The 21,812-nt window shown below is 52.4% G+C and overlaps 6 protein-coding genes across 6 annotated transcripts; 5 read left to right on the top strand and 1 right to left on the bottom strand.

Annotated features, from left to right (window-relative positions):
- Nucleotides 1-2,236: 2,236 nt before the first annotated feature.
- On the bottom strand, nucleotides 2,237-3,316 carry ANT1 (ADP/ATP carrier protein; the record flags this gene model as incomplete). Its single annotated transcript, XM_056218386.1, has 2 exons — nucleotides 2,237-3,149; nucleotides 3,213-3,316. The coding sequence occupies 2 exons, from the start codon at nucleotides 3,314-3,316 to the stop codon at nucleotides 2,237-2,239; spliced, it is 1,017 nt and encodes a 338-aa protein (XP_056067651.1).
- A 681-nt stretch (nucleotides 3,317-3,997) lies between these two features.
- RIM13 (cysteine protease) lies at nucleotides 3,998-7,310 on the top strand (the record flags this gene model as incomplete). The annotated part of the gene is made up of 5 exons (XM_056218387.1): nucleotides 3,998-4,045; nucleotides 4,119-4,882; nucleotides 4,970-5,189; nucleotides 5,533-5,546; nucleotides 5,594-7,310. The coding sequence occupies 5 exons, from the start codon at nucleotides 3,998-4,000 to the stop codon at nucleotides 7,308-7,310; spliced, it is 2,763 nt and encodes a 920-aa protein (XP_056067652.1).
- Nucleotides 7,311-8,222: 912 nt separating this feature from the next.
- Nucleotides 8,223-9,992, top strand: N0V89_009637 (uncharacterized protein; the record flags this gene model as incomplete). The annotated part of the gene is made up of 6 exons (XM_056218388.1): nucleotides 8,223-8,371; nucleotides 8,449-8,525; nucleotides 8,604-8,643; nucleotides 8,695-8,764; nucleotides 8,812-8,871; nucleotides 8,919-9,992. 6 exons carry the CDS (start codon nucleotides 8,223-8,225, stop codon nucleotides 9,990-9,992), a joined length of 1,470 nt encoding a protein of 489 aa, XP_056067653.1.
- A 4,004-nt stretch (nucleotides 9,993-13,996) lies between these two features.
- On the top strand, nucleotides 13,997-14,802 carry N0V89_009638 (uncharacterized protein; the record flags this gene model as incomplete). Its single annotated transcript, XM_056218389.1, has 3 exons — nucleotides 13,997-14,046; nucleotides 14,197-14,288; nucleotides 14,345-14,802. 3 exons carry the CDS (start codon nucleotides 13,997-13,999, stop codon nucleotides 14,800-14,802), a joined length of 600 nt encoding a protein of 199 aa, XP_056067654.1.
- Nucleotides 14,803-15,788: 986 nt separating this feature from the next.
- Nucleotides 15,789-17,830, top strand: PHO5_2 (acid phosphatase pho5; the record flags this gene model as incomplete). The annotated part of the gene is made up of 6 exons (XM_056218390.1): nucleotides 15,789-15,808; nucleotides 15,865-16,028; nucleotides 16,079-16,139; nucleotides 16,196-16,998; nucleotides 17,083-17,208; nucleotides 17,259-17,830. The coding sequence occupies 6 exons, from the start codon at nucleotides 15,789-15,791 to the stop codon at nucleotides 17,828-17,830; spliced, it is 1,746 nt and encodes a 581-aa protein (XP_056067655.1).
- Nucleotides 17,831-18,508: 678 nt separating this feature from the next.
- On the top strand, nucleotides 18,509-19,464 carry N0V89_009640 (uncharacterized protein; the record flags this gene model as incomplete). The annotated part of the gene is made up of 2 exons (XM_056218391.1): nucleotides 18,509-18,512; nucleotides 18,620-19,464. 2 exons carry the CDS (start codon nucleotides 18,509-18,511, stop codon nucleotides 19,462-19,464), a joined length of 849 nt encoding a protein of 282 aa, XP_056067656.1.
- Between the last annotated feature and the right edge of the window lie 2,348 nt (nucleotides 19,465-21,812).

A 21,812-nucleotide genomic window follows, 5' to 3' on the forward strand; every position in this document is an offset into this window, starting at 1 on the left:
CCGCGGTCGCTCTACATGATCATTTCATCCTCACGGTACTCTCGTGGACCTAGCTCACACTGTTGCTATCTTCCAAATAAAGCCCTCCATTCATTTTCTCTATCACCGCCTGTTGGCGATATACGCTACATTGAGGCGACTTATCATAAGCGAATGTGCCTTTATCTTATTTATAATGGCGGGCACGCTTGCTTACTTGATCGCTAATGTTGCAGGTTGTATAAACGTATAAGCGTTTTTGATAGTTTAGTTCTGCTTAGAGGCAGGCTTAAATATTATGCTTATTCCTGTTTGGATATTAAAAGCCTTCGTAAACTCTTGGACACTGGCTATCTATTTGCATTCAGTCGCTAAGTCAAACATCTTGCATACGCAGAAAGCCAGCATTCTTGTGATATCCTTATAAGCATTGATGTAAGGGTACGACATGGGGTGAACAACAATGAGGACTAATCTGATAATAGGGCGTGTGTAATGAGTCTGCTTAGGCTTGCAGTTACCAAGGTTTGACAGCTCCGATGTGCTCTGGAAAGGGTCGAGAGAGACACTAATCAGGTACCGTATCACTGTCATATCGTTCTCCGGAATTTTACTGTGAGTATCGCCGAGATGAACTTGGCCATTTTATGCGGCTTCGTGATGTTCATCCCTCCATACTTGACCAAGAGTAGAATGGCGATCTATTCGATGAAGTCTACTCTTCCATCTAGCACGGTATGAGTATCTCTGAACTTCAATCTAGAGTCGTACCTATAGAGCTGAGCCCCAGACTGGCATGTAGCATTAACATGTGGAGCTAGAACCTTCGGAGAAGCAGAAGCCTATCTACAACTTATCACGGAGGTCAAAGTATCAAGTCAGACGCATGGTCATTGATCTCGGCTGTGACTTACATAGAGATAATCAAATGGAATCCCTTTTTGAACCGAATGAGCCCGCACTATGGAGTGGAACGAACTAAGCTCCAAGCTTTTCCCCGGAACAGTTGTACCGACAAGCAACACGGGGTATCTATCGCCGTATACATACAACAACACCATCATGCTGCAGGGGTCTAAGCTAATAACATATCCAGCAGTTCTGCATGACTTGTACACTTCAAGTGCATTCCTTGTTCAAATCATGCTAAAAAGCTGTTCGAATTCACAATTGCCCTTGAGCGCGAAGGATGTCCTTCTGACGCTCCCAGAGCTCCATCTCTTCCTTCATGAGCTCGTTGACCTCTTCCTTGGATGATGTAAGTTCCTCTTCGAGACTTGTGACCTGCGCACTCCTTCGTGCGGTGAGAGATTGCCGAGCAGATCCCGACCCTTGACGATTGCACGGACATGTTCGTGGACCTCGACCAAATTACGTGGCAGAGGTGTAGCGTTTGTCGGTTGAAGTTCGATCAAGCCCTCGAGAGTCAGAGTGGCTGTTGCTCGTTCTACTAGAATAGCTGACAATTAGATACGCGCTTCTATATTCCAGGTGTGTTTTCTCTCACCTGCTACAGGCGTTTTCACTTTGCTCTGAATAACATCTGAGTTCCCGGTCTGATGAATCGACTGCAGAGCCTACGGCAAGGCCTCTACAGCTTCGCATCGGCGCGCCACTTGCATTTGTATGATTATTCATCATTTTCGTCACTTCGCCAAAGCGCTGCGTCCGTCGTGGGTGAAGTCGAGTCTGCGTTTCGAGGTCAACTGTGCAGACCGTGTTGACGCAGATAGGGTGATGGCGTCGCTGGCCACGTGTAACCGTTGTATAGAGTACTGTAAGTCGAATCCCAACCTTGACCGTTCTGACATTAGCGACGATCCAGAGGTGAATAACACGGTTACAGACCACAACGCGCCACAGATTTCACTTATGGCGCTTAAATAAGATTATGTCGAGTCTATACGGGTAACACAAAGAGTGCATGTGTTCGAAAGCCTCGAAGCAGTCAGTAAGACTCTGAGTATCATTAAAATATCAGCCAAACATACGCTCTTTGTTACATTGCATAGAGCTCAATCTGGTGATAATGTATATATGACACTATATGCGCCGATATGGCAATCGTGCAAGCCAGTATCATAATTACTTTGGTGACATTCGAACAATAGCAAAGTGCATATGAAGATCAGGAAAAGTCTTACATTCGTGTATATCCAAGATATCGACCGCCCAAACGCCCAACAATCAAGGAGCTCTAAGCTCCTATTGTAATGTGCATGATTCCAATGCGACTCGGAGAGGTGGTCTAATATTTCTACTTTAGAAAAACAGGCCTGCTCTCTTGAGCCTTCTTGGCAGCGAGATCGGCAAGCTTTTGGAGCTTCTCGGCGCGCACCTGGCGGAGGTATCTGAAGAGTAGGATAAAGGAGAGCTCGATGCGCTCTTTCGTCATCATGAGGAATCCTTGAACGAGCAAGCCTTTCAGGATCTGAGGACCGATACCTTTGAACAGGCCCAGAAGACCTTCGTGTTCAATGATGTACTGCATGACTTCAATGAAGCTCTTGAAAGGCTTACCGTTCCTTGCTGGCGGTGGTTTCGACTGCAAACCGACTTTAGCAACGATAAGCGGCTGTGTGGCTATGGTAGCGAGTGCCTTGGACATGGCACCGAGGGCGAAAGCTTCCCATGGCTTGAGCGCGGTTCTATCCGGAAACAAGCCCTCTTTCAATCTCTGGTAGGCACCGTATGTGATGGCCGGGTTCACCACGAGCACCAAACTTGCCTTCAATCCTCTCCAAAGCCCCGTCCAACCGTCCTCACTGTCGATGACCTCCTTGCCTGTAGCAAGTAGACCCTTTCGCTCATGCTTGCTCGTCGTCTGTTGTCGCGTCGTGACAACAGCTACCGGGATGGTGAACAACTGGGCGACGGCTCCAGCGACGGCCCCAAGCGACAATTCAGCAGCTGTGCCTGGGGCGCTCGAATATTGCAGGTAAAGAGTGCGAACGATGGTATACCAATAGAAGTAGGCAAAGTTCGTGGAAGCGACGCCGATCAGAGCGCCTGGCATCCCAGCGTACAGTCCCGCGAGTCCCTCCGCCTTCGTGATCTTTGATATAGCATCAAGAGTGGAAGCATAGTGCTCATCGTCGGTGGAGCTGGCAGCAGCTTCGGCGTAGGACCCGGGAGCGCGCTTGACCTGGACTTGGATTTTGGTTTTTACACTGTGCTAGATATCAGCATGTGTTTGACAAAGGTTCGAGCAACCGGTATCAAAGCCCACTCACATGTCCAGTGGATATACCAATGCATTCGCGAGGACTGCGCCCGCAGAACCAGCCACGGCGTTACCCCATGGCGGTAACTTTTCCAGCTTGGACGCGCCGGCCATTGTGGGATTGTCGATTGCGGAAGTCGCAAAAGCGGAGTGACGACGTTAGGATGGCGAAGTAGCGGCGGCAGTTGGTGCGACCGGGGGCTTGTGGGGTATCTTGATATATGATGGCGAGCTTGCTATCTCATGGCCACGACAATGGGAGCCGGAGACAGACAATCAGACAGGCAGAACAGAGTAAGGGTAGAAGGGTACGGGGATGGGTAAGGTGACGTTCTAGTGTAGACGCGTCCCCGGCCGGCGTGGAGGAGCCTCTTTCCATGGCTGATGAGATCCGAGTTGGGCCGAGGTTCATACAAAGGCCGTGGTCGAAATGACATGCGCCGGCCCGTGCACTTGTGCATCTTGTCTGGCTCGGCTGCCAACCGTGGCTGTACTTCACTAAGGAGGGGAGGATGGCCGTCTCAACTGCAGGATCGTTCTTACTATATGTACCTTCCAGTAAACTGGAAAGTGACACAGCTACAAATGCCATTTGGGATGCACGTGCCCCGCTATTGATGCGCCTTGGCGTCGTTGAGCCGCAACAACAGACAGTCAATGCTACAACAACTACAGTACTCGTCTGAAAATCCGACCGCCGCATCCTCATGCAAGCCGATATCTCATACTAGCTTCGCAGACGGTCCCGTCAAGGTATCGGAAGGCTCTTTTTGCAGTCGACCGCGCCACAGAGCCATGGCGGACCAAGCAGCCCAATTAGAGGCTTTGAAAGCTGCCGCCAGCGTATGTGACACTGACATGGCAGTTTCATACACGTTCGCGACTCGAGAGCAGCCCTCACTTACTTTTCACGCAGAATAATGAGTCGCAGGTCAGGACTGCGGCGACCAAGGATGAAGCTCTCAAGCAGGCGCTTGCTGCCGCAGAAAATCTCATGAAGGCCGTGAAGCTGACCACGGACCCAAGCGAGAGGAAACAGCTGAACAACAGATTCAATGCCATGGCGGATGTTGCACGGCGCGTGAAGAGTAATGAATGGACACCGCCGAAGCCACTAGTAGCAAAGCGACCGCAGCAGCAGGAGCAGGTGGCAGCCCGTCCAAAATCGAAGGCTGACGGAATCGGAGAATGGGCTACAGATGTTGCGCAATCTTTCAACCACATCCCTGACGGCTCTCATTCTCAATCCACCTATACAACACCAAATGCATCTTCGAAGACGAGAGTGGCTACCCCATCTATCCCACCTCCGACTAAGTCATTGACAACATCCCCATCACATCACCCTACGGCGATACCCGCCCAAGAAAATCCCAACTATGAGAATCTTCGGGTGGACCATAGCGGAGGCGTCTACCAACCACAATTCGATTTGGCTGCGCGGCACGACCTGAAATTCCGGTCACGGGAAGTCATGCAAAAGGAACCACCACCGACAAGCCCAAAGACTTCGGTTTCCCACGTACGCAAACTGCGTGAGCCGACCTCCTCTCGAATGCGGACGACCAAGGAAGAAATAATACTTCTTAAGGCCTCACTTGTGAACGGCGTGAAGTGTCCGCCGTGGGACAAGATTCCTTCCGCCAACGAATTTGCCCTGAATGGCACTGAGTTCTTTATGTATGTACATGTCCTCTGCTGCGAAGATCAGGAATCGACTTTCCAACGACGCATGGTGGTGTTTTACGATTGGTGCTGACGTGACAGTGAACCTCGTGATCTTACCCTATCCCCCCAGCAGCAGCACCATTTCAAGGCCTGGACTCGTGCAAAGGATGTGGTATCGCGGGGCTCCTCAGGATCAGACGACACGCCCGTGATGTCATCGCCCCGCCCCATCGACTTGGTCCAAGACGCGGCGACAGACTGTTCGGTTGTTGCCAGCCTTTGCGCCGGTATTGCTCGAACCGAACGTGGATACGACCAGGTGCGTCGGTCATACATCTTCAACATATGGTTACTGATTCAAAAAGATCCTTTCTACAAAGCTGTATCCATTCGATCGAAATCTAGGAAGGCCGGTTATATCTTCCAACGGTAAATATATCGTTCGACTGCATTTCAATGGTTGTTGGAGAAGAGTGACCATTGACGATCGTCTTCCACTGTCGGAGACACGCGCCCTTCATGTTGTGGATCGGCGCGAACCAGCGCTGTTGTGGCCTGCTCTTCTTGAGAAAGCATACCTGACCGTTCGCGGAGGCTATGATTTTCCGGGCAGTAATTCTTGTAGTGACTTGTGGACATTGACCGGTTGGATCCCTGAGCAGGTCCGTCTGCAGGAGTGAGTTCATATTACTTTATTGCAGGATTACCTTCTGACGGCCTCAGAATCGATATCGTCCCCGACCAGCTTTGGACACGGCTTCACCAAGCATTCGCATTCGGAGATGTTCTTGCTACTCTCGGTACCGGACAAATGTCGACCAGGCAAGAGCGTGAGCTGGGTCTAGAAGGCCAGCATAGCTATGTCGTGTTAGACCTGAAAGAGACGAATCATGATCGATTCCTTCTTGTGAAGAACCCCTGGGTCGAGGGAAGAGGTTGGCTCGGACCACGCCCCACATTGGAAGAATTGTGCGCCGATTCTACTATATCTGATAGTTCGAAGGACGGCATAGCAACGTATCACCGAGACACTATACCCACAGAAGACCGGCCTAACCCTACCACATTCTGGATAGGATTGGAACAAGTGCTCAGACACTTTGAGAGCCTGTATTTGAACTGGAACCCAGGTCTTTTCCGTTACCGGCAAGATATTCACTTTGAGTGGACAGTGGATGGGTCCTCTGAAGAGGAGAATATATGCATCGTAACGCACCCGCAGTTCCTTTTCCACTCCAATGACGCAAGCCCTGTATGGTTCCTGCTAAGTCGTCACTTCCGAGCGACATCGGGCGATAGTAAAGAGGAATCGGATGCCTTCAACGACGGTAGCATACGTCAAAATACACTAATCGACACTTCCGATGATATACCCAAAGGATTCATGAGCATATTCGTATGTCCAGGCAACGGGAGTCGTCTTCACATCAAAGACACGTGTCTTGAGCGCAGTGACTATGTAACAACACCACAGTGTCTCTTGCGCTGGGATCCCGAGGCCAACTCCACCTATACGGTGGTGATAGACCAGGATGAGTTGCCTGCATCAGCATACACGTTCTCCCTCTTCGCATTTTCCAATTCCAGGATCGAGCTGGAACCTGCGATTCTTCGGTACCCTCTACAGAGGAGCGTCACCGGCGAATGGACGAAGCAAACAGCAGGAGGGGGCACTGGCTCTAGCCAGTATTTCCAAAATCCACAGTACGCCGTAGAAGTGAAAGAGCGTGGACCCCTGGCCATACTTCTCACCAGCACGAATCGGAAGAATGCTCTACACGTAAAGCTTACTCTAGGCCACGGTAAAAGAATTTATCGACTGAACAGCCGAGACGTACTCGCCGATTCGGGCGACCATCGCGTACGATGCGTCTTCGCCGAAGCCAAGGATCTGGAGCCTGGTATGTATACCATTGTCTGTTCCCTTTTCGAAGCTGGGCAGATAGGCGACTACAGCTTGCGTGTGGACAGCACCTATGAAATCGCACTTGAGCAGATACCACGAGATGGCGCAGGCCTCATGTTGAACCGGCTTGCGCCTGTGTGCTTTAGGCCAGAGGTTAATGAGGTAGTGGCTCCGATGGCAATTCGACGCCTTGCGGCGTACACTATAGTTGTCCGGTTTTTGAAAGCAACAACTTCGCGTTCTACGGGTGTATTGCCCACTACCCGCAGCCCGTTGCGATTCAGTGTGGAATACGGACGGGGTCCTGAGCGCCAGTTCCTCATCACCAGCGAACGTGGACAGTACTCGGATGCAGTCATACTCCGCACGGAGGCTATCAACATCGATCCTGAACTGTACCCGGGTGCCAACTTGTCCTTGGTCATGGATCGGCTCTCCGGCCCCGGAGGACCAGTCGAGGAGTGGTACGAAGTCGAGGTGTATACTGACGTTCCCAATGCTTGCGATATTGGAGTTTGGCGAGACAGGAGGTGATGATTGATGGAAGAGGTGCATTGAACTTCCCGAAGCTCACTCTAACAGTCCCGCACGCCTGTCTTCACCACCGACCCTCGCTGACGACACGCTCCCGATGAAGGTCGCAGGAGCTGCATGGGACTAACAAGTGATACAAATCAGATTAGAGCACGACCATGGCCGCCATCAGCGCGTCCTCCATCTCCGTCACGGTACGAGTGCAAGACGCGGCGCAAGTGGCAGAAGGCGACAGGAGTCGGCGAGAATGAATCATTGTCGGCGTTGCAGGTGAAGAGGCTGTTATTTTTCGTGTTGGCGCGCCCTGGAATCAGAGGTTGGTGTCATTTGGGCAGGTCTTCTGGTCATGGAGGAACATCGGCGAGCTAGCCAGGTCAGCAGAGGAAGTCATTGAGGAGGGTGCGATAAGCGTGGTTGTGTATGGTAGCGCGGCTCCGAGGGTCTGGCGATCAACGTGGATGCATGGTCCCGTGGCTGCGCGCGCTCGGGCCGGGTGCAAATGAAAAGGGCCCTGACGCTTCGTGTTCCAACGATTGGTCAGAGTTTCACCGCCATGATGCATCCTTGCCATGTTTCGAGACGTGCATACTGAGATAGCTATGATAAACGCGCTCTGCTGCTTCTGCTACTGTTCAGATGTTCCTGTCCTCGACTTTGGTCGTGATATTCACGTCCTCCACATCCTCCGCCGCGATACCCGTTCCCCGTACCCCGCCAACGACAAGGATCTCGGCCCATTGCGTCAGAGCTTTGCGCCACACTTGGCACCGCCTCTTCACCATCGGTAGCTTGCATTGCGTCGACACTTGTTCTAGCAGACTCGCCTTCACGCCGACCTTTGTCGTTATACTCTCGATACTCGAGCGGACAAACTACCCCTTTTTGCCGACCGGCGTAAACCCGCCTTGAACCATGGCGGAGTCTTCCGCAAACTCACTCGCCCCGACCTCGGCCGCTACCTCGAACGAGCCCTCGAGGGCTTCCACGCCCGCAAATGCCCCTGTGGAGAAGGCGCCAGATGAGGGCAGCAAACTCAAGACCTTTTTGGGCGTGTTGAGGAGGTACGATATGCTATCGAATGCTGGCCTCATCCTTTCGGGTCACACTCGAAAGGGACATCCTTGACTGAATGCGGCAGGTTTATCGGCGTGTCTGATCTCGCCGCCGTGCGTTTTTCTCTCCCAGCGCAACTTTTGGAGCCCACACCGAATCTTGGTACGTACCAATCGCGGCAACAAGTCTTGCATACAAGTACAGGTGACTATGCCCGGGATGTGTTCTGACGAGGCATAGAGTACTGGAATTACCTGGACAGGCCGGAGACGTTCATCAGGTGTGTATATTCCCAATTCTAGGATCGCAAGGCTGGTGCTAACCAGCGCAGCATCGGAGACTCGGACGAACCTCTCGGGCGCATGCTGGGAACCCTGCGCTTTTGGTTCACAAAGGACTTGGTATGCCAGCAGGCAGAACGTGACTAGTCCAGCACTGATGAGGGCAGAAATACGTCAAGGGCAAGCCGTGCAAACCCTACAATTCCACACTCGGCGAATTCTTCAGGGTATGCTTCAACCTTGCTTACCATGACAGCTTGACTAATACACGCAGTGTACATGGGATGTGGAAGACACACAACCGCAACTCAAACATGCACCAAACTCGAAGCCCTCAAGTAGCACCAGCAGCGTTGCCGGCGATAAGCGCGTGAAGCTTTCCTACCTTACCGAACAGACCTCGCACCATCCTCCCGTCTCCGCTTTCTACATTGACTGCCCTGAGAAGGGTATTTCCGCGCGAGGATTTGACCAGCTCAGCGCGAAGTTTACGGGAACCAACATTCGCGTTGTTGCTGGAGCACATAACTTGGGCATCTTCATTACGCTGGCGAATCGGGACAATGAAGAGTACCAGTTGACACATCCGGCGGCGTATCTGGGTGGTCTGCTGAGGGGTACGTTGTCATTCTCGTCCGATTGCAAAACCAAATTGCTGACTGCTACAGGCTCTCTCAGCGTCTCGGTCGCCGACTCCTGTTTCGTCACTTGCGCCAAGTCCAAGATAAAAGTCATTCTAGAGTACCAAGAGGAGGGGTGGCTCGGGCGGTCGCAGAACAAGGTCGTAGGTGTCATCTTCAAATACGACCCGAGCAACGACAACAAGACGAAGGTTAAAGACGTGGCGGATAAGGATGTGCTGGGGAGGATAGAAGGCTCCTGGCAGCAAAAGGTGTACTACACACTTGGAAGCCAGCCTTTCGCGAAAACCCCTGTATGTTTTTACCTAAAACGGATTGCGCTGTACACTTTACTGACCCGCGTTCAGGAGAAAGACAGGAACCTCCTCATCGATCTTGACCCCCTCTTCGTCATTCCCAAGAACATTCCGCCCATCGAAGAACAACTTCCCAACGAATCACGCAAGTTCTGGGAAGGTGTGACCAACGCTATCGTCAACAAGCAGTACTCGCTTGCCACGACGCTCAAGCAAGAGATTGAGGACAAGCAAAGGAAGAAAGCAGCCGAGCGAAAAGAGACTGGAAAGGATTGGCAGCCGCGCTTCTTCACTGGCGCCGTTACACCTGTCGGCAGACCGGACCTCACACCAGACGGCGAGGAGGCCCTCAAGCGCTTACACGAGGACAAGTACGCACTCGAGCCAAACAAGGAGTATGCTGCGTTTTAGTATGATCCGAGCACAATTCTTGGGTACAGCGGGAAGCATGCATGGAGTCTGGGTTGGCGGTATGAGAGTATTCTATCACATTACGCTCGCTTTGTGAGTCGGGAGCATGGATCGAGAAATTTGGGTGCGTTGCATTCATTGTATGGCGTTGGTCTGATTGAGCCTTTGCTGTTGGATTCAAGAGAGGGATATATAGCGGATCATTAGATTTTTGTGCTTGGCTACTCTGCTTGCGCATTGAAGCTGCGATCTTGAATGTAGATACGATTGACACTTTCAGATATTGTAACTGGTCACCGTGATGCTTTTGAATTGCCGTTTACCTAGCAACGCTGTGGCAGTGTTTGGATGATCTTACGACCTCATTGCTACCTCTGATTCTCGATCAATATAAAAGGCTGCAGTACCCTCAAAGGCACAATTCAATGAGATTTCCAAGATGTATCACAATATTTCGAAGTATGTTTCTTAACCTCTATAGTTGAGGGCGCTAGCAGGGTCCTTCTCCGCCCTCCGCTTCGGTACTTACAATTATAGCTTGATGCCGGCATATATGTGGGATGCGATGGCCGACGTGGTGAAGGTGATGAGAGGCCTGGGTAGGCTGTATGTCACGCTACTCGATGTGGCGCGACAGCTGGTTATTTGGGACGAGTGCGGCTGTAAACATAGCAGGTAGAGAGATGCAACGGAGGTCATGGACTCGATGGATTGGTTTGGCACGGACAGACCTTTGGAAGAAGAAAAATATGAAGCAAGACGTCAATGGAAAAAAGAAGGAAGCGGAGGCCGTGTTCGAGAATGTTTGGTGGAATTACATGAGCGAGCCGAAGAAGAGAGCGGTTGGGTCAGGGAAGTCAAGAGTGGCGGGCAAGTAAAGTGCAGAGAGGTGGGCGAAGCCGCTGGGCCGGTGACGAGGATACACTCAAGTCATGGAATAAGTTCCGTCTGACAGAACGTGCGGCCGCATTAAGAGTTACATTATATCAGCTACTCATACCCTCAAGGCCGACTTTGTAAGTGGTAACATGTTGCGAGAATAGACCTGTCCACCATATAACAAATGAAGATCATGCCACCGTTATCCCCATTGACGACGCCCAAAGGTATGCGAATTAGTATAGACCCCGCTAATGCTAGGCGTGATAAGCGTCGCAAGAATGGCCCACAAACCTGATATAGAACCACAACAGCCTGCCCGTGACTCGTACAGTACAACGGATGCGGACCGAAGTTTTCATGTACCAAGCGTCTTAAGAGAAATGAGCGAAGGCGAGTGCAACGACGATGGCGATGATAGAGCTCTTTCCAGAGCCGAAAGCCTGTTGGCCCTCGTTGTTGAACTGAATTGGCAAGCTTGGGGTGGGTGAGTAAACAGTGCCATTGTTGGTGGCGCTTGGCAACCAGCTAGTCGAGATGTTAGCCGACGTAATGCATGTATAGAGGACAGAGATGCTTACCCAGATCCGGTGGGAATGTATGCCGATGCATCCGTGCCGATGCTGGTATGTATGCCCTCAGTCTCTGTTGAGTAATTACGGCTGCTCGTTGGCAGCGGTACCGTCACAATGAGAGTCGTTTGAGAATAGGTGACGACACTCGTAATTTCCGTTGTTGAGATACCCTCTTCGGCTGAAGAAGTCGGGCCAGTGACTGTCGTTGGCTGCCCTGGAGCGGGTGGATAATTGGAAGGCTGAGTGGGACCAGTCGGAGTGGCAGTCGTTACACCTGGAGGACCTAGTGGTGAGGACGGAAGCGAAGAGGTTTTGGTGCCCTCGATGCCAGTCTTACTAGAATTGATGCCAGACCCAGAGGGAGCAGCAGTTGGCCTGGAGTTATAAGAAGTCTCGACTGGGGAGGGAACTGATGAAAAGCCTGGAGCACCGGGGCTTGAAGTGGGTGAGTTGCCATTGCTTGGGCTTGATGGGATTCCAGAAGTTGGTACTTGAGGCACTCCAGAAGTTGTACTACCAGAGCCTGGAAGTGGAGTAGGCCCTGTATACGAAGAAGAAGTGATACTGGAAGTTGGACCACCATAGCCTGGACTCGAAGCCGGGCTTGTGTACGATGAAAATGGGATACCTACGCCGGAGCTGGGCTGCGGTCGCTGGGGAACGATAGGTATCGGATTAGTTGAAGAGACGCCTGGATATGAGATTGAGGAGGCTCCGGGAATCAAGCTGATTGATATGCCAGGGACAGTGACAGTGACTGATGATACACCGGGGCCCGGAATATAAAAGCCGCTAGACATAGGAACCGTAGGTGCCGATGCCGATACTCCCGGATAAAAGGGGGACGAACCCGAACCAGACGGGACGTTGGGCGCTGTAGAAGGGAGAGCAGGGCCTGGACCGATCGGGACGCCAGAACTTGAAATGGGTACAATTACATGGCTCGAAGTAGCAGGATAACCTGGAGAAGGGGCCAGGCCAGAACCTGTTGGAATTCGAGGGAGGGAACTGGAGGGAAGAGCAGGCCCTGGACCGATTGGAATTCCGGAGCTTGGAATGGGCAATGTGCCATAGCTCGAAGTAGCAGAGTAACCTGGAGAAGGAGCGAAGTCCGAACCGGTTGGAATATGAGGTAGGGAACTGGAGGGAAGGAAAGGTCCTGGACCGATTGCAATCCCGGAGCTTGGGATGGGCAAAATGCCAATGCTCGAAGTCGCGGGAAAGCCTGGAGGAAAAGCAGAACCGGAGCCGGATGGCACGTTTGGGAACGGGGTCGAGGGCAGAACGGGTCCTGAACCGATGAGGCTGCTAGAGCTTGGAATGCGTGGTGGATTACTAGAGCCCGAATCAGAAGGTGCTCCGGGCGCACCAGAATAAGGAGCTGTAGGCGTGCCCATGGGATTGTTGGTCGACGTAACGGCCGTCGACGGCAATGAGCCCGTAGCTGAAGGCAAGACAGCGGGAAAGGTGGTTGTCCATGACGCAGTTGGTGAACCCTGCGGCTGACCGCTCGTCAGGCATATAGTCGTGGTAGTTGTAGCGAACACTGCCGATGTAACCACGGTCAAAGCGTTCGTCGGGCAATCGGAAGCATATGAGGCGCACTCGGTGATGGTGAAGTAGGAGGTAGTATAGAGAGTCGTGGTGGAGTAGACGTTGGGACCAACGACATACACCGGAGTTTTTGTGGAGAGCGCAGTGACTGCTTACTGTGAGTCAAGGCTGAAGGTTGGTGAGCAACGCTACCTTTGTCGTCCGGTCCATCTGGCGACGCAACAACACATAGGGCGCTACCAAGCAGCACAGCGATGGGTGAGGCCCTCATTGCAGACAGAGCAGGCGATTGGTGAGAGGCTAAAGGAGCGGGGTGGGAAGAGAGAGACTGGTCGCTGGCAAAGAGCGTGGGAACGAGTGTAGGTAGTTAGGTGGAGGAAACACGATGAGGAGCCACATGCTCGGGCTTTTGAGGAGGGCAGGCGGTGCCACGGTCTCTGGATGTGGAAGGAACGAGGAAGGTGCAATGACGCTCAACAACGGAGACCCGGAAAGGGCGTGGCCTTTGCCCAGCGATAAGGGACTGGTTTTAGGAAGGTAGAGAGCAACTTGGGGAGTGACAGTCAGAAGTGATGGTGCTACGTCCGTGGGTGACATTGCCTCACGTGAGCGTTCTTTCACTGCTTCGTGGAATATAAGAGCGACTCTTTGACGGAATCCATATCGGTATTGGACCTCGTATCGGCAAGATTCGAATGTCTTGGGCGTGACTCGAGCCGATGGAGGAGCTTCAGCCAGCGCACAACCCAATGTGTAAACAACGAGTGTCACGCCGATGTACCGTAGGCTGCCTAGGGCAGTGAGAGTCAATGATGCATCTGATCTATCTCTTGCTGCAGAATGGATAGCTGAGAACCCGGTAAGCCTCTGCGTGTTGACCCAGGCGACACTCCACGCTTGCCGCACTTGCAGTATTTTCGTCCCATGACAGCTGAATGGCCATTCTTTCCCTCTCCCTCGAGCACATTATCGTTGTTCACCTTCACTACCGGCGCCATGGCAACTGCAAATGGCAGACGAGCAGGTGAGATCAAAGCGCAGCTGCCGTCCGCGACTTCCAAAGTCGTTTGCCGCCTCTTCTCGAGTTGCTCCCCACCACGACACTTCTCTCCACCGCATTTTCAGCGAACATCTCGCCAGAGCATACATTCAGCCCGACATCTCTTCATCTCAATTACTCAACAGCTTCTGAGCAGCTTTTTCTCCCTCGAAATGGTCGGCCTCATGTCTGTTGCTATTGTCGTCGCTGCGGTCGCTTGCGCTGTCGTGGCCGCCACGCCTAACGACAGTAGGTTGCATTGCCCCGGGATGTTCATGACAAGTACTAATCTCTGTGCTCTGCAGACGTCTGCTTCACGGCGCCGGCTGTAACTACAACCGTGATCGTCAACGAGTGCGGCCAGTCAACGACGCCAGCTGCTTCTCCTTCCGAGTCTGAGGCTCGTAGCACGGCTCCTCTGCCAGTTGAGACGTCATGGCTGCCCTCGAGTCCTGCTCCGCCTGCGCCAGCTCCCCCCGCCTCTGCTGAGCCAGCTCCCGGTCCTTCGGGATCGTTCCCTCCAGCTCCCCCTGCATCTTCTGGCGGTTCGTCTGGCAGTGAGCCCTCGAAGCCAGGGCCTACCCCGACTGCGACCAACAAGCCGACCCCTTCCCCGTCGTATCCCGGAAGCACACCTTCGTCTTCAAGCGAGCCTGAGCAACCTCCCTCCAATGCCGCTCCTCTCTCGGGCGTATCTCTCGGCATGGGCTCCGTTGTGGCTGTTGGCATGGCAATCAATGCAGCCGTCGCTGCTCTCGTCTAAGAAGTCTCCCTGTTCGGCAGACATGGGCCCAGGAGATGGGTGGTGGGCGCCCCTCGCATTGTCATTCGAACAGGCACCAACTCGCAGGTTTTTAGCTCAGCCATAGCTTTCTAGTCGTTAATTGGGAATGTGGTGTCTCTATCTCGTGCGCAAGCGTGACAGCGTGACGTTCCTTGGCAACGATGTGGCGTAATGCAATAGACGGTAGGGGTCATGAGCGAGCCGTGTTTCGAGGGTCGAGTGTGGCTGTAGGTGTCAATGCATGCCTGCAAGACATAGGCAGGAGGATCGGCGGCTGGCTCGGCGGGATCGTGTGCCTTGTTGCCTCTTCTCTTCCTCGGCAGGCGCCCTGTGCCTCTCGACGCGTTGGCGCGGCTTGTCGCACGTAAGATTGCAAAATCTTCACCAGGCACGTTCTTCCAAGGCGCCTTCTCGATGCTTGAGGCGGACGCCGCGCCGAGCGGCTCCTCCAGGGGCTCGAACCGCGTGCCCGACGTGCGCGACGCCATTCGCTCGCCTTCCCGCGCGCACCCCCCCACGCCGTCGACGAGCTCGGCTGCTTCCTGCTTCCCTCGGCGTCCCTCGCGCGATGCACAGTCTGCGTGCGCCGCGGCATGCTGCGTGTGCAAGAGCAAGAGCGTCGCTCCAGCTGGAGAATGCGGGCGACGGCACGACCTCGTACGTTCCTCGTGTGCACGTGTGTCTCCAGCACCTCCATCGATTGGAAGGCGACGCATAGGACGGACAATTAGATGTGGTTTACGAAACATGAATCGCCTTGACCGAAATAGACCCCAGGCACACGCCGGATGACATGCCCCATTCGTTGTGCCGTGGCCAGGGCGCCGTTGCTTCTGCTCTCTCTTCCTAGGCCGACGTGATCACCAACCTGGTTCATAAGCCCTACGGTCCCGCAGCACCGGACTTTGTGATCCTGCTACCATTCTCCAGGAGACTGGTCACTTCTTCCGTGCACTCGAGTCGCCATGTCGCGCATTGTCCACAAGTGAGCTGCCAAAACGCTACTGCGACTACACACTGGCACTGACGGTGGCTGCTTAGGACCTCGGGCGGAAATGCCGCCTTCCACAATTTCCACAACGACTACGCCCACATTGCGGACCCCAACGAGAGGAGACGACTCGCTCTCGCTGAGATCGACAAAGCTCCTTTCGGCTGGTATCATATACGCGCAATAGTCGTTGCGGGTATAGGCTTCTTTACTGGCATGTCTACCCCCTCCGCCATGCACGCCATGACCTAATGTGGGACTCAGATGCCTACGACCTCTTCGCCGTCAACATGGTGGTTTCTATGCTGGGCGTGGTCTTCTGGCAGTAAGTCTCCCGGCTCATGCTGGCACATGTACATGTATGCAGTGCTCACTGTTCAGGAATGCCACCCACTCGCCAGGCAAGATACCATCCCATGCCGATACCGCCATCAAGGTCGCTACTTCCACCGGCACTGTGGTCGGTCAGGTTGCATTCGGTATCCTCGCTGATATCGTCGGTCGCAAGAAAATGTACGGCATGGAGCTCATTCTGATCATCTTCGCCACTCTCGCTCAGTCATTGTCGGCGCACTCACCAGCATGCTCGATTGTAGGCGTCATCGTTTTTTGGAGAGTCCTGATGGGTATAGGGATTGGAGGCGACTACCCTCTGAGTTCCATCATCACCTCAGAGTTTGCAACCACTAGATGGAGAGGTGCTATGATGGGATCCGTCTTCGCCATGCAAGGCATCGGACAGTTTGCTGCAGCAATGGTATCACTCATCGTGACCGAGGCATACAAGTCAACCTTGGAGCAGGCAAAGACAGTGGACAAGTGTACCGGTGCTTGCGGGCTTGCCGTTGACAAGATGTGGAGGATTGTCATCGGCTTTGGTGCCGTCCCGGGTTGCATCGCTCTGTACTATCGCCTTACCATTCCGGAAACCCCGCGGTATACCTTCGATGTTGACCGCGATGTCATTCAAGCCGGCTCCGATGTCAAAGCTTTCAAGGCTGGTATGCCAAGGGGCAACGTTGACGAGATCACACGTGCGCGTGCCAAGGACAACGATGCTCACCAGCTCGAGGTTCCGGTAGCTTCCTGGTCCGACTTCTTCAGTTGGGTCGGCAAGTGGAAGAATGGAAGCGTGCTGCTAGGGACAGCAGGCTCATGGTTCTTACTTGATGTTGCGTATTATGGTGCGTGCAGACCTTTCATTACGGCTCACCATGTCGTATTGACATGGAGAGTCCTAAGTAGTCGCAAAGACTAACTTGAGCTAGGCCTCGGACTAAACAACTCTATCATCCTGCAGCAGATCGGCTACTCTACAGGCAACGATGTTTATCAGCTTTTCCACAACCAAGCTGTAGGCAACCTGATCATCACCTGCGCAGGCGCAATACCCGGTGAGTCTCAAGTACCTTCCCTGCCCTGCCTCCTCCCTAACATATGATAGGTTACTGGGTCACCGTCGCAACGGTCGACACCATAGGCCGCAAGCCCATCCAGCTTATGGGCTTCGTCGTCCTCACCGGCATATTCGTAGCTATCGGCTTCGCGTACCACCTCCTCTCTGGAAAAGCTCTTCTCGCTCTCTACGTCATTGCACAATTCTTCTTCAATTTTGGTCCTAACGCCACCACCTTTATCATCCCTGGAGAATGCTTTCCTACGCGTTACCGCTCATCTGGCCACGGCATATCCGCCGCTTCAGGCAAAGTCGGCGCGATTATCGCACAGGTGTTGATCGGCCCACTACGGACGAGGGGAGCGGAGCCTGGTAGCTCGGATAGCCCGTGGTTAAATCATGTCATGCAGATCTACAGCGTGTTCATGTTTGCCGGTATCTTCACTAGTTTGCTAGTGCCGGAGACGAAGAGGAAGACGTTGGAGAGATTGGCGGGTGAGGTCGAGGGGACGCCGGAATACGATCCGGAGAACATAAGGAGAAGGGACGTGGAGAAGGCGGTGGAGCTAAGGGAAGGAGTACGGTCAAGAAACAGAGATAGAGTATGGGATGGGCAGTAAGTCAAAAAGTCATGCGGCAGAATGTAATATGTTCTTATCTCTTCATAGACTTCAGAAGGAGGGCTGGACCCTGATTAAGCCTTGAAATGAGCTGTCGTCCTGATCTGACCGCTGACTGGCCTTTGAAAGGATACTCCTGGCGACGTGTTGCGGTAGGGACTTGGAGGACTCCTCGATCTCCCACCAGAATCCAGGTCCGATGAGCACTTTTTTCCATGCAGTCCTTTCTCCAACCTGCTACCACAGCTCCTGCGAGGCCTCGTACGGGTCACGTACTGCCTACGAACACAGCCCCAAGTTCAACAAAGACGCCGTAACATCCTTGTTCCCCACCCTTTGTGCACTCGGCAACAAGCAAGAAATGCAACGCGACGCCAGGAAACACCCTGCTCAAACATGTAGTTCACTACTCACTTGAAAAGCTCGTCCAATTATCCAAGGTTCAAGATCAGTCTTCACTTTACCAGAAGTACTTCCGGACTTGCGAAGTCTAGCAAAGATGAGTGCACACAATAATTTTAAGTTCTCTGACAAACTCCCCGCCATGGGCGACGATGGGCTGAATGAGCTGAAGATAGAAGAAGCATGGTCGGATGAATTTTTCTCTTCTGCAAAACGGCCAGGAAGACGATGCCGATGGCAGTCAACTGCCTGCTAAAGACTCTGTTCTTCTAAATAATGAGTCTGCCTCAACTTTACAACGTAATGGACATGGGCTCGCGGTTGACCCGGTCGCTGCTGAAAGAAGACCCGCCTGGATCAAGTCGGTTGAGATGACTAGAGCTACAGGGTGGCCTAAGAAGCGGGTTACTTTTTCTGATGTTGGATCACTCAATGACAAGAAGAGAGGAGTTGAGGATGACGCCGGGAAAGACGGAGGAAAGGAAGACATTCGAAGTGAGGTTTACGACGTTGAGGCAAGCGAAGTGGCCGCTCAAGATGTAGAGAAGGAAGGTGACAGTGCTGTTGGAGAATCTAGTCCTGCCAACATAATCACGACAGATCGCAAAATATATACCAATACATCACTAAAGTCACCGACAGCTACATCCACTCCTGCGCCTACGCCTACGCCTACCCCTACCCCTACATCAACATCACCAGCCTCACCAGCCCGCAGGTCAGTCAGATTACTAGCGAAGCAGATAGCAAAGGTGGCGGCACAGATCTGCGATGATGGGTCTCTTCTCAGCGACGCAGAATCTATTCCAGAGGACGCAAATGTTGACAGTGCATCACAGGCTGCACAAACCAAATGCAAAACTACAGTCAAGCCAAATCAGACGAAACGAGCCTCAAACAAAGGGCCAGTGGACAATCCTCCGAAAGAAGGCAGCCTTTCTCTCGCAAGGGAGGGAAAGGCGTGTAGGAAGGAGGTGAGATTGGCAGGTGAGCCCGAAGACGCCGAAGACACCAACGAGCGGGCCATCACAACGGCGCAGATGCGCGATACTATCACAAGCTTGCTGGCGAACAGTTTGCAAGTACACCACCAATTCGTAGACTGCGCAACCGATCGTGCTGGTGATGCTGCTGGAGAGGCTGCGGAAGTCGCCTTTTCCAACGCATTGGGCACGAAGAAGAGGACGAAAATGCAAAGGTTAGCGGCTTTGAAAAAGCGGAAGAGTAATTAGGGTAGTATTATATTGAGGTGGGAAGTGCCTTGACGATGAGACGACGTGACAGGCGACGGCGACAAAGGAGTCCGTGACACGATCTGTACTGCGAGCTGAGGTAGATAGTCTGTATGTATGGATATACTTCGTAGTGTATAGTGTAACGATTCGTGTAGCACTACTACCTCTATGTTCTGTGTTTCAAGTAAAAGAAAAATTATCCGTGGAGCCATGGTACTACCATGCCAATTACCTAGGATCCGATCATCTCTTTCCAGTGAGACTTCTTAAACACAAGGTTGGATCAAAGTCTCCATCGTCTACAATTCTAACAGTCTCCCTGCACGCTTGCCGTCAATGTCGCACGACTTCGCCGAATCACCAAGCAAGCAAGCTGGCACCTTGTACCCTATCATATCTTACCATCAAACCAAGGACATTACTATGTGCACCCTTTGGTGTCTATGTCTTCGAGACAAACAAATAATAAGCACCCAAACACTAACACCAATCGTGACTGAACCACAAACACAAGAAACCCTTATAAGACGCACTCTACTTTTGCATTATTTCTCTACCGCAAGCTGCTTTCGAACGTACAACATGGCTCGTAGTAGAGCTCACCATGACACCCGAACCGGAAACAAAGAGTCCGACGCCGCTCCCCAGAAGAACGAGAAAAGAGTCAGGTATGCACTGAAGAAGGCTGAAGAGATGGTAGACAGTGCTGAGGCGTTTGGCCATGGAAATAAGAAAGGAATGTCCGGTAAGGGTGCAGAAAAAGCCGTGCAACCTGTCGCTGACGACGCCGACAACAACGCTGCTTCGTCCAGGTCCAAGTCGTCGAAAGCACCCAAGAACAAGACAGCAAAGGATCGCTACAAGAAGAAGAAAGCTAATTTACCACTTAATTTTTCCAGCCTTGCAAAGTATGCAGCAGAAAGAAAGAGTCAGAATGCGCAAGACTCCAGTGACGAGAACGCGGGAGCAGACGTTGGAAATCAAGGACCATCTTAAACAGATATCAATGCAGAAGTCACCCTCAGAACTATCAAAATGAGCGAACAGATTGCGATGCTATTGAAGACGAGCCAGGAGTCGTGACTCCAGACTCAGACAGTTGCGGATGACTTCACGGATCATGTTGCGTACATAGGCGATGAGAAAGATACAAAAAGTGCTCGTGACAAATTCGATGGGATCCAGAAGAGAAAAATTAAGGGAGAGAGATTGGAATGGCCGTCTCCGAAGTGGGCAAAGGGAGCGGATGCAGAGGAGTGATTGGGTGCGAAGTTGGAGTTGAAGGGTAACATATGGTAGCATCTCTCGGAAGGTTTCGAGGGTTTGGAGTCGCCAGGTAGCAATGGAACATTCTCACCATTCGTGAGCCCCTGAATCTCGAGTACGTAGCTCGCATATTCGACAGATAAGCTGTGGTGATAGATCAGTGATGACGTCGGATGAGTCGGCAAGCCAATTGCAGTGTATGACCTTCATATGGACTAGCTGAACATCCACATCCCGCGACATCAACGTCAGCTTCATGCCCTGTAGACCATCTTTAACCCCCGAGTGCTACCAGATCTCCAAGAGCTTCGAGAGATGTTGTTGATTCCGCTTCACCATCTTTGAGATCAAGGCCCGTGGAGATGTTCTAGCGTGCTCTTCTTACCGGGCCTCTCTAATTTTTTAAGGTATTCAGCCTATCAATGACACATGAATAGCTATTCGTACTACGTGTAGCCACTTTGCAATCTCTGCGAGCGTGCTTTATCGTCTCACGATATTAAAAATGCATTGCAGACTTCACATAATCTCTTCATAACAGGTTAAAAGCTTGGAAAGCGTCACATGACTCCAACAAATACACCCATTCGTCCTCATGCCAGCATCCCTCATCTGCTTCTTGCACGTGAAGCCCACACCAATAGAGCTTGGGCAAAGACTGAATTCGGAGTCGGTGAAGACTATAAAGCACGGTTTTTCTGGCTTACTTTCGTTCGTTGCCGAGGGAAGTTATAAAACTCGCGAAGGCCAGTCAAGATGCCCCACTAAAGTGAGGTTCAGACGAAGGCAAACGCGTCGTCTGCTATCACAGTCAATGCGCGAGACAGTGTAAATACACCAGGTACCGGTGTTGCTGGAACAGCTCAGCACAGCTGCGACGACGATCCACTCATAGCAGACGACACTGAGTTTGAGATAAGGAAAGGAGAGGAGCTTGTGGAGAAGACATTGAGAAGGATGCTACAAAGAACGAGGAAGCACCGCGCAGAGATGTCCGGCAACGTGTACCTGACATCGCTGAAGAGCATGGAATAACCCATCTATATGAGTTGGCGAGGTCAGAATCTCCTGGGAGCACA

Source organism: Didymosphaeria variabile (genome assembly GCF_027946475.1).
Source record: "Didymosphaeria variabile strain IMI 356815 chromosome Unknown scaffold_7, whole genome shotgun sequence".
In the NCBI taxonomy this organism is placed as follows: Eukaryota; Fungi; Ascomycota; class Dothideomycetes; order Pleosporales; family Didymosphaeriaceae; genus Didymosphaeria; species Didymosphaeria variabile.